At 40.1% G+C, this 11,893-nt stretch overlaps 1 protein-coding gene across 1 annotated transcript; it reads right to left on the bottom strand.

Moving 5' to 3' along the window:
• Nucleotides 1-1,322: 1,322 nt before the first annotated feature.
• On the bottom strand, nt 1,323-11,016 carry SVIP (small VCP interacting protein). Its single transcript, XM_077322009.1, has 4 exons — nt 10,825-11,016; nt 6,299-6,349; nt 4,783-4,899; nt 1,323-3,715 (listed from the first exon to the last, which is right to left on the bottom strand). The coding sequence occupies exons 1-4, from the start codon at nt 10,885-10,887 to the stop codon at nt 3,701-3,703; spliced, it is 246 nt and encodes an 81-aa protein (XP_077178124.1). The 5' UTR covers nt 10,888-11,016; the 3' UTR covers nt 1,323-3,700.
• Between the last annotated feature and the right edge of the window lie 877 nt (nt 11,017-11,893).

The following is an 11,893-nucleotide window of genomic DNA, read 5'->3' as shown; positions in this document are numbered from 1 at the left end:
ATCTAGATGACACTGTAACAATTCATGGTCTGGCAGAACAAGTCCCAAAGATTGCTGTGGAACTTCACAAATTGCTAGGGTTTCTTTCTTATTATCAAAAGCATAACCCAGACTTTCTCACATAGCAAAGTGCTTGCTGAATGCTTCCCAAGTATCTGTAACAAATGCGATCCATCCAGAGGAGGGAAAAAAATGGTTGGACAAAGAGGGACTTCCAGTCTTCTCCCATGAAGGACTCAATTTTCTATCAATGGCAAGAAGGTTAATGTTGAACTATTGAATATGGTTCAAGAGCAGTCATAACAGCAGAGAAAAATTGTTATCTGCATGCAGGGGAGCTGGAATTCTTGGCATTGAAGTAGGCAGTCACAGGCAAGTTCTGAGACTACCTCTATTGTGAGTCCTCATTCATAGTGTACAGCAATAATAAATCCTTTAACATTACACTTTACATCTATGAAACTTAATTCTATCACCTACTACTGGATAGTGGAATCAGCTGATTTTAGTTTTCGTATGAAATATCTCCTAGGAAAAACAAATGTAGATGCTTATGCATTATCAAAGATGCCACTTGAGAAAGACAAGTATATAACGCAGTGTGCCGATGAAACAACTATGGATGTACAATCTGCAGATGAACAGAAAAAGGGCAGTGTCTCCTGGATAACAGCTACTACTTTAAACCCATTAGTTATGGAAAACTTTAGAAAAGGCCCTGACTCCACATGACAGCCGATCCCAAAGAACCATCTACATGAAGCACAGAAAGAAGATGTTCAGATCTACAGTATAAAGCTTTGGGTCATAAACACACTAATGTTCTGTTCTGCTGCAAGAATAGATTATATGCTAACAATAGGGGCCTGCTTTATTGGATAAACAAGTCAAAAAACCAGCTGGTTTAACTTGCCAAATCCCATCCATTAATATATCATGAACTGCATGAAGAAATGGGACTCCTGGGAAGGAGAGGCTTTTGATTTAGTGAGAGGGTTTTTTGGCCTTGCATGAAAAGAGCCATCAAACATTATATCACACACTATGTGATATAATGTCAAACTATGTCATATAATGTGATATAATGTCAAGCTATGTCAAGCAAGAGAAGTTGGATAGAACTGCACTTAACAACATAATCACTACAGTACAGAACCTTTTGGACACAAGTAAACACAGCCTTTTGAATGTGTGTCCATTGATTTTTTGCATTTAGATGGGAATAAGGGAGGATGTGAATATATCTTAGTCCAGGTTGATTATTTTTTAGGGTTTACCCAGGCATATCCTACAACCAAAAAGTCTGGAAGGACAGCAGCAGACAAAATATTCAAAGAGTTTATTCTGTAGTTTAGTTTTCAAAGCAATTACATCATGACCAAAGATGAGAATTTGAAAAATATTTTTCAAAAGACTGTAGAGGCACTGCAATATTAGCTTTTCCCAGACAACTCTGTATCATTCTGAAAGTAATGTCAAAGTTGACAGAATCAATCAGACACTGATGGCAATGGTATGAACTTTGCCAGAGAAACAAAAAGCGAATTGTGAGGTCCCCTTTAATAACATGATCCATGCATACAGCACTAAGCAACCTGAAGCCATAGGGTTTCCCCTCTTTTTTGGATTGTTTGGAAGATGCTTACCTATAGACATTGTATTTGGGCTTTCAACAGGACCAGCATCTTCAACCGGAGATCATTAATCCATATATAAAAAGATGGGAAGGACAGATTAAAGTATTACTAATATTAGTATTACATTGGCTAAAAGCAGTAAGACTGGTATGATAAAAATGTAGCCAGGAATATGAATGCCCAGAATTATATCATTTGAGGTATCAGTATTTTACAAGGCCACAAACTTCTGCACTGAATTAACATATACTACAGTGAACAAACGTACAAACAGGCACAGGACTCGCTCAGAAGATATGAGACCAATGAATTCAGCTAATGCATGAAAGAAAGGTTAGAATGTGCCAATATCATTCCTGTTACAACATGGCCATCTCTACTACCTAATAACTAGTATTTTAACATGAAGAACTGCAGGTCCTCCTCCTCCACTATACATTTACACTAAAATGCCCAAACAACCCATAAAGTTTCACTTTGCATAAATATAAATATAGAATAATATATAAACTTTAAACACAATTTAAACTTCAAGGAAAAACATTTCAAGATAATCATTATAATACTGCAAGCCTGAAAAAGGTACTTGTAGTCCTGTAGCTGATTCTGAACATTGAAAGGGAGATTTTAAATTATTCTAGACACAACCAATTGTTACTGTGTTTGAATGGAACATTTAATTCTAGCTATTTTGTTTTTTTTTTAATTGTCACTAACCTCTTTTAAGTAAAAGGAACAGAGACATGAAATTCAGTCCGTTATCCGTGCAAAATCCAGCTTCAGTTTGCATATCAAGTGGGGATTCGGGATGGGAGGGGAGAATTGAAAGAGTACATTTTCCACTGAACCGATTCATTTCAGAAGCAAACTTCTGCCACTTCCGGGGAAGGCAAAGAACCAGCAACAGATATACAAAACTATTTGGTTCAAGTAAAGATAAAATTGCCTATCCACTTTTTAGAGTGTAAGCTTATAGCCCTTCCCCCATTATTCTGAGATCTAGGCTGTTCTGACAGACTAATAAAAAAGACAGATTGCCAAATGACTGTCCCATTTACATTGCAGAATGAAATACACACAAGGAGAATTGCACTCAGGTGAATCCTAATTAGCTTAGTTATATTTTTCAATGAACAACAATCATGAAGCCCAAATATCATAAATAGGAAAATCTAAAAAAATAATTCATATAAATGTATTTATCTTGGCATATGTATGGATCATAATGGCTTGAAGCAATTTTTAGTAACCACGGATTTTCAGAAACCCATCCATCCTCCAGGATTTATCAGATTAAGTCTACATGTACATTTTTAGAGGGAAAGCTCAACACAAAGTAGTAAATGCTTTCAGCACTTCTTTATTCTTTCAAATGTAGCCTTGTATGGTAAATGAGAAGCATGGCCATGGATTAGTTTCTACTGTATAATTAACAGTCCTTTTCACGGGGCTGTATCTTAATTCATTCACAGGTGGCATTTCAAAGAACAAATAACCAAGGACAGGCATTTCTCACCTTATGACAACAATTCTCTTAAAACATATAAATTTACTCTTAAGCAAAATAGCTTCCACCTTCAAAACGTTTACTGACTTCAGCACAGTTTAGTTCTGAGTTATGAGGCTGAATTTGTGGCTTCAATTTAATAAGTTTGACGTAGACAAAAGAACACAGTTGAGTATCTAGGGAAGTTACTAAAAGCAGGATTATCTCCAGAACAATCAAGCTATGAACTTTTCATTTATCTTTGTGCCTCATCTACAATCTGTCTGCCCCCTCCTATATGTTAGGACATGCAATGTTACACAATATGGCAGCATATCTAGTAAACAACTGGTTTTGGCCATCTCTGCTGTACATTGTAAGGTTTTGGTTTGGAAAAGAATCCTTAGTGCACATTTTTCCATCTGCCCTGCCATGACGGCAAGGTACTGCTGAGTCTCCCAGAGGCAAACAACGGCAAAAGCTAAAGACACTAGACAAGCGTCATTCAGCTGCAGAAACTGGCAAGTTATTGGCAGTAGAACATTTATCCTGTCCTTCCCATCCGGAGCTGCAGCAGTTATCCAACTTGCCACTAGGAACAAAAAGGCCAAAGGTAAAGCATTCACATTAATATTATACAAAGCAAGACTGTCTCTCACAATCTTCACAAGAGGCTGATGTGTAATACCATCCCAACTTACTCAAGATCTTGTGAAAGAGTTGCTTCCACATTGTAAAGGATCTCCCCATACAAAGCTATATGAAACATAAGATAATGTATGTTGTACAGACCTATATACAGTAACATTCAAAAACTGTGGGTGACCAATTCAGTTTTTGATATTTATTCCATGATATTACAAAAAAATCATGCCAGTTTTTCAGGTTTCACAAAATGAATAGTAATTTCCTTCAGAATCACAGGTTACACAAAGTGTACTAACACTGGTTTACCTGACAATTTATAGAGTGTGGTTGAGAGGAATGAGAAAGATTCAGATGCCCACTCATAAATGGGGCTTGATATTCTAAACTGCCACAGCAGGGAGTTTCCATAACTGGATCATCTTCCAGCAACCTCTGGTACCTCTGAAAAATCAAATGCTGAGGGATGGGCATTGGTATAGAAGAAATGCCATTTGGAGAAGGAGCTGGTGAGGAGAGGGAATCAAGTGAAATCTCACCACCACCAATGTTCCCTCTAATTTCCCCCCCCCCTACTGAGCAGAGCAGTTCACAGCTTGAACAGAATATAGCTGTTGTAATCTTAAAATGGGCAATAGGCAGCAAAACCCTGCACAGCTGTTCCCTCTACTCACTGAAGGCTCTGTTCTGCAAGGTACTTCGTCTTTAGTCTGACCAGAGGCTGTAGAAAGACCTGCCTTCTGCAAATGACTTGTGCTGAAAGTTCATTGGATCCAATCACATTTGTTCCCCTTAAAGTGACTATCTGGATCTATTCCACTTCTCTGGATTGCAAGCTGAATATTAAGATTTTAAATGCATTAACTATTAATGAAATCTTACCAAAGCCTACAATAGATATAGCTTTATACAGTTATTTCTAAAATCAAAAAACCAAATGGAAGACAATAAGTCAGCAGAGGTATAAGAGACGCTAAGACTGTAACAGAAAGAAAAACATGTTTTTAATCTTACTCTAAGCCCGCCTCCTTCTGATCCAGGCACTGCCGATTCAAGACGTTTTTCCATTTCCTCCTGTCTCCGTTTCTTTTGTTCTACAGAAGATAGATTCTTAATACCTCGAGAGGAGGCCTTTGAAGGAAAAAATAGGCATAATGAGCAAATTGCAATGCAGTTGCCCCTTTTCAAAAATAAAGTGCAGCTATGTACAAGACTATTTTCAAAAGCTTCGTGGCTTGTATTAAATTAATGTTATTGCATGTAAACCTGTATACAACTGTCATACACTGGACTGTAACAATATGCCTCTAATCATCATGAAGAGGAAAGCCTGGAATATAATGGGGAGGAAAGCTGTAATAACAGCACCTTGTGATTTACAAGTCTGATATGCTATTCCTCTCACATGTTCATCAATATAGCCCCAAGACATCAAGCGTGTGGTCATTAGAATATGATACCATGGATCAAGATATCCATTCTATAGTGGTAACATTTTCATCATCTCCTATCATGATAGCATTGCCCTCACAATACAGGTAACTTAGAAAATAACAAAAAAGGATTTTATATATAACAGAGAAAATACAAGAAGAGTTGGTTCTTATATGCCTCTTTTCTCTCCCTGAAGGAGCCTCAAAGTGGCTTATAATCACCTTCCCTTTCCTCTCCCCACAACAGACACCCTGTGAGATAGGTGAGACTGAGAGAGCCCTGATATTACTGCTTGGTCAGAACAGCTTTACGGCTACAGAACAGCTGTGGCAAGCCCAAGGTCATCCAGCTGGTTGCAAGTGGGGAGTGCGGAATCAAACCCGGCTCACCAGATTAGAAGTCCACACTCCTAATCACTACACCAAGCTGGCTCATTTAATATTTCTAATTAAATGAATTTGAAATAATTATATTCCATATTCTAACTAACATGCCACCATTACAGTTGAATACTAAAGGTGGAATAAAATGATTGTTTCTGGAACTCATGATTAATCTTTAGGTTTTTTTTGTTAGGAAAACACATAATCTTAAAATTGCTCCCTTACAATTTGCCTCATTCCCCCCATGCATGCACTATAGCTTTTCAGCAATGGAGCAGAACCCTGTCCTTCTACTCTCTTCAGCTCAGCCCAAATGAAATACAATAAATAAAAATCTCTAAACAGCCAACACTACAAAGAGCCACCGGGAATACCATCTGAACACCTCAGTAGAGTCGGACAGCTGAATGTACAGCAAAAGCTCCATTAAAAGAGATTTTTTTTTGTAACTGCTACTTCCATTTTGGGGCTGCTGCCCACACCCAGAAGTATATTCACACAGCTGTACTAATTTATGCAACTTTGGTGCCAAACTCCATAAATACTGGCTAGAAAGCCCAGTGTTGACAAAGTCAACTGTAATGCCATAACAATACCCACTTCCCCACATTCTTAAATGATCTGCCTTCCAGCAAAGATGCATCACATTCATTATGCAAAACGGTGTATCTGAGTAACTGGCAACCTCTCCGCCAAATGTGTGATTTCATTACCTCCATCTGCCTTTTTTCTGCAGCTTCAGCAAGTTGTCTTCTTTTAATTTCCTAAATAAAATATGGAAAAGAATAATATAATTTCATTTGAGAAAAAAATAGGACTGACACAGTGATCAATCAGTCAAATATTGTTAATTGCCTACTATTTGATCATATTTACTAACTTGCATATGTAACCTATCACTAAATGTAGCTGCTGTACCAGAAGACTGGAGAGTAGTACAAGTTACACTAATTTATAAAAAGGGGTCCTGATGGAATACAGGAAATTACAGTCCACTCATCCTAATGTGTGTCCCAGGCTAATCCAAGAATTATCAGGCACAGAGAGCAACAAAGCCTCCTGAGGGAAAATCAGCATGGCTTCTGCAAAGGGAAGTCCTGCCACATTAAATATTTTGATTTCTTTGAGAAAGTGAACAAGCATGTACACAATGGAGATCCAGTAGACTCCCAAAAGGCTTTTGACAAGGTATCTCACCAAAGATCCCTGAGTAAACTTATTAGTTATGGGATAAGTAATGGGTTCTCCTAACAGATTAAAATTTTATTCTTACATTTGGAAGCAAAGAACAGGAATAAATGGACAGTTGTCACAATGGAAGGAAATAAGCAGTGGGGACCCATAATGACTAGAACAGGCTAGTACTATTTAATTTATTCATAAATGATATGGTATTAGGGATAAGTAATTTGCAGATTTCTATAAACTGAGTGAGTAGGCAGCCACATAGCAAATGAAGTTAGTGCTGGTAAGTATGCATACCAGTTTCAAGTTTATTTTCTTTTTATATTTGTATACAAGTGGTTCTTGATGGCTCAGGATGGTTCACATCAAAATACAAGGAAATAGTAACAGAGATAAATTAAAACATCATATAATTAAACATTTAAATCAAAATATATACATTTAAAATTTAAATCAATTTGAAAGCCGCTTCACAAGTGAGGGCAGTATATAAATGTAAGAAATAAATAAACAGGATCTGAACTTGCTGAGACTAAGAGGGAGAAAGATCTTGGGGTTGTAGTAGATTGCTCAATGAAATTGTCAACCCAGAATTTATTTGCTTATCTTATGCCATGTGGAGATTCAAGGATTGCCTGGCAGTCAGACAAAGGATGTTTGGAGGAGGTTTGCCATGATGGCATCAGGAGCCCTAGTCTTCCTTAGAGGAACTCTATCCAAATCATTGGGGGTCTGCCATCCAAATGTCATGTCTCCTCCTTTGGCTCCATGCCATCAATCAGAGGTCTGCCTAGGATGGTTTTTCTGGTATTTTCCCACAAAGCCCATTACCTCCTTCCATCCTTCTCCACTTACAGGGTTCTCTGATCCCTTGGCAGTTGTATTTAGGTTCTATTATCTTTATGTCTGTGCCTATGTAGTATCTGAAAAGCAAATGGCCTTGTGCATTTGTGGCTCCCAGGTACAAAATCACTTTTCATAGTGAGTGAGTGAATAAAATATGGAATTCACTGCCAGACGACATAGGGATGGTCACAGGCACAGGGATCTTTAAAAGGGAATTAGATAGATTCATGGAGCACAGGTCTATTACTGGCTGCTAGCCATATTGTCTAAAGGGAATCTTCACTGAAAAGAGACTGGCCAGTCACTGTTGGAAACTAGTTTTTTTTCCGAATGCATAAAAGCCATAACAAAACTTCATCAAATCATTTTATTTCATTTATACCCAGCTTTTCTCCCCAACAGCAATCCAATGCAGCTTATATCATGCTCCTCTACTAATTTATTCTTTCAAAAATCATCCAATCAAATATATTAGGCTGAGTGACTGGCCCTTGGCCACCCAGCAAGCTTCCATGTCAGAGTGGAAATCTGAACCTGGGCTTCCCAGATCCTAGTGCAATGCTCTAACCACTACACTACACAGACTCATTGAGCTACAAATACTGCTGGATATGCAAAGGCTTATCAAAACACAACAAAGGGGTCTACAAGCCAACGTCAAGACTTGTGTCATCCAAACACATGGGACAAATATGCTCAGAAAATAACAGACACTTAGCGTACAGAAGTCAGTTACCCTCACTGAGAGTTCCTGTCAAATATAACCACTTAGAGCATGTCTACAGAGAAGCATTCTGCATGCTCAGTCTGGTGCTTTAGTATTAAACTCGGCATATTGGATATAACTGGTCAAAAGCACTGTCTATGAAACTGAACTTCAGGACATTTATTTTCCAATATGGACAGGGTTAACTGCTGAAAAATGACTCTAGGCTGTGCAGAGTACCCTGCAGAAATCAAATGTGGGGGATGATGACATCAAGAACTACCACAATAGTCATATTGCCCAAACTGAAAATGGTAGTGACTCGGTGGCTTTGGCACCAAACATTGCTTTTGGCTGCACATACAAATGAATATATTTAGAGTCCTGGGTTGATGATCACAGTACAAACAAATCTTGTTTAGACAGCAGCAGCATACCCGGGGAGCTGAGGGCTGTAACCAAAATGGCAGAACTGCTGCTTCTCAATGAAAATGATATCTTCAAGATGCTTTTAGAAGGCAACAGAATCATTCATAGGGACAATTCATAGGGAGGACGATGCAATTATTCCAGTTACATCTAGAGGTATCATCTTTGTTTTCTTGCATTCTTTCCTTGCACATAATACAAAACCAGGACCAGACACTAAATCTGAAACATTGCAGTGAAGATACTGTTGTCAACAGAACACCAACAAATTGATAGGGCAAGATGTAACCTCAGCAATTCCTACAATATAAAACTATCTATGGGAGTGAGTCTCTGAACACAACTGCACATATTTCACACTTGTACAAATACCTAGTATGGTGCTATTGTGGCAGAACCCCAAAAAGTAGAAATATCAAAAAGGAGCTTATTTTTTCCTTTTAAAGAAATTCGTCTGATTAAGGGGTTGTGGATTGTGCCATTATCCTACAGCACCATTCAATGTCCAAATGGAACACAGAAGTGAACACCACAAATGTAGTTTCTGGAACAATCCAATATTATTTTAAAACTTTCAAAAGGAGAGAAACTATGCCACGGAGGAGCAGAGAATTCCCTTTTGATTAAGGCAAGCTTACTCCTGGGGTCAAACTCCACTTATATATTCAGTAGGAAGGATTTTGTGTAAGGTACTCTGCTTCCATCTGTAAAACAGGAATTAGAGAAATATTTTTAAATAAATCCAAAGTTACAGAATGCTAACTAGGAGAAGCTGTATTGACCTCAGTTCATCTATTCTACCAGGGTAAATGTGGATGACAGTGAAGAAGAGTATGTCTTTCATTTCTAATCCACAGATAGTAACCATCATGAATATGATCTTCCACAATAAAAAAAACTCTTGGTAATACAGCATGGCCCAGTTAATTCATACTGGCCTCCCCAAGAGAAAACAAATCTTCGCACTTGTCCATCCCTCTGTTTCAGCACTGCCCCCCAATAATGAACATAAGTATTGTATTAAGCTTAATTGTTTGCAGCAACAAGAAGATATGTCTGGGGCCTCTTAAAGATTGATCAAATGCAGTAGGGACTTCTACAAGCTGCTGTATCAAGAGACAAGACAGAGAGATCACAAAGAAACATGCATTATTATTATTATATATTGGCATGAAGTGAGATTATCAAGTTAATCAGTGGCCTTTGACTGGAACATTTATGTACATGATTGCACTTAACATTTTGAGATTCAAATCCATGAAGCAAGTCAGTACAAATGGCAGAAAAGATGCTTTCCTCCATGAATTTTCAAGGTGTATTCTTAATGTGTCTGATGCAAACATATTGGCTGTAAATGTTTGATAATTAACACATGTCTCTCAGACCAAGGAATGGTGTCAAAGAATCATATGTAGCTTTAAAGCAAATTATACAGTTTCCCTCCAGCACTTACTCACTACTGTTCTTTAATGACCACTTTGCATGCTAGAGAACTATTCATCTGACCCAGTAGCTCTCCGATTCTTAATAAAACCCCTGCCATTTCAAAAGCGGCTAGCCTTCTCCCACGAGGGCGGGTGACTACTGGAGCTTGATTATTCTTCTGACACAACTCACCAGTGCTTTACATGCATATGCCTAGCAACACGGGAACATATGAAGTCTGTGACCTTACAGCCAAGTTATTTCCCCCCTTCTTCTTCCAAAACCTAAACACAGCAATAGGAGAACACGCTAAGCCAGACCCCAGCAAACTCCAGGGAATCACACCCGACTAGTAAAAGGCCATCAAGTCAGGCTGCTCAGCACCGGTGGGTTCTCCTGAGCCTCCACCTACTTAAAGCCTGCATGTTTTCACATTTCAAGCAACCATTCATGGGGAGCAGGGCGGTAAAGGAGAAAGGCAGCCTGAGAAACCAGGGCAAGGATGTCGACGATTAAGCTGGAAAAGGAAAATAAATGTAAGCCGAATCACGCCTGTTTAAACGAGGCGGAGTTCGCAGTCAGGCGTCTGTGCATCTTTAGGCGGCCGCCCCGCTAGGCAAAGGCAAGCCGGGGGCAGCTCGGACTCACCGGGTCCGGCGTCTCCACGACGTCCTCAGCCGCTCCCCCCATGCAAGGCAAGCAGAGCCCCATCCCGGTCCAGCCCGGCCAGCCGGCGGCGTCAGCAAGCGTCGCGCCCCGCCGCCGCCGCCGCCGCCGCGCTCTTTGGCCACCGAGCCGCTGACGCTGCCCTTCCGCAGGAGGCCTCGGCGCCCGGACGGCGCCACCTGGCGCTCTGGAGCAAGAGGGCGCGGCGGAAGCGGAGCGGGGCTCGCGGGCACTTGGCCGGCTGTTGCTCCATTTCCGGAAGCGGAGGGATGAGATGGGGGTCTGTTCTGGACGGTGGCCTCCCGGTTCGCATTAAAAACTTGGTGTAACGTTACTCTTGCTGTGCTGGTTCTCTGTTTGCAGAGATCCCTTCGCGTGCAGGATTTCCCAACAAGGAGATGGATGCCCTAGTGAGGATGGAGCTGGTCCCACCACACTGGCGCGTGTCTCAAGGCGAGGAGAATCGGGTTCAGACTCAAACCCCTATTCTAGTGTGCACCGCACCTTCCGCTAGGTCGCTTTCTCTCTGGCAGCTCCACACAGGCTCTGTTTTGAGGATAAGAGGAAAGAGATACCTGACCGGGATCTCCTAGGCTAGCATGATCTTCTCGGATTTTGCAAGTTAACCGTAGTCTACCCCAGTTAGCATCTAGATGGGAGACTACCAATGAAGGCTAAGGTTGCAAGGCACTAGGAGGGGTCACCTAAGGAGGCTTGGGTTCAATTATCATAGTATTCAATAGTACCCACATAGTACAATAGTATTCACATAGCACTTTGAATCCATAACTTTAAAAAAAAACACATAGGATCCCAGCAGTACCTTGAAGGCTAACATATTTTTTCCAGTATAAGTGAAAATAGACATTTGTTAATCTTTAAGAGCCTCTTGTGGCGCAGAGTGGTAAGGCAGCGATATGCTGTCTGAAGCTTTCTGCCCATAAGGTTGGGAGTTCAATCCCAGCAGCCGGCTCAAGGTTGACTCAGCCTTCCATCCTTCCGAGGTCGGTAAAATGAGTACCCAGCTTGCTGGGGGGTAAAAACGGTAATG

This window comes from Paroedura picta, chromosome 2, assembly GCF_049243985.1.
Source record: "Paroedura picta isolate Pp20150507F chromosome 2, Ppicta_v3.0, whole genome shotgun sequence".
Classification (NCBI taxonomy): Eukaryota; Metazoa; Chordata; class Lepidosauria; order Squamata; family Gekkonidae; genus Paroedura; species Paroedura picta.
Note: the sequence above shows the minus strand (reverse complement) of the source record. Positions and strands in the feature narration are given on the sequence as shown.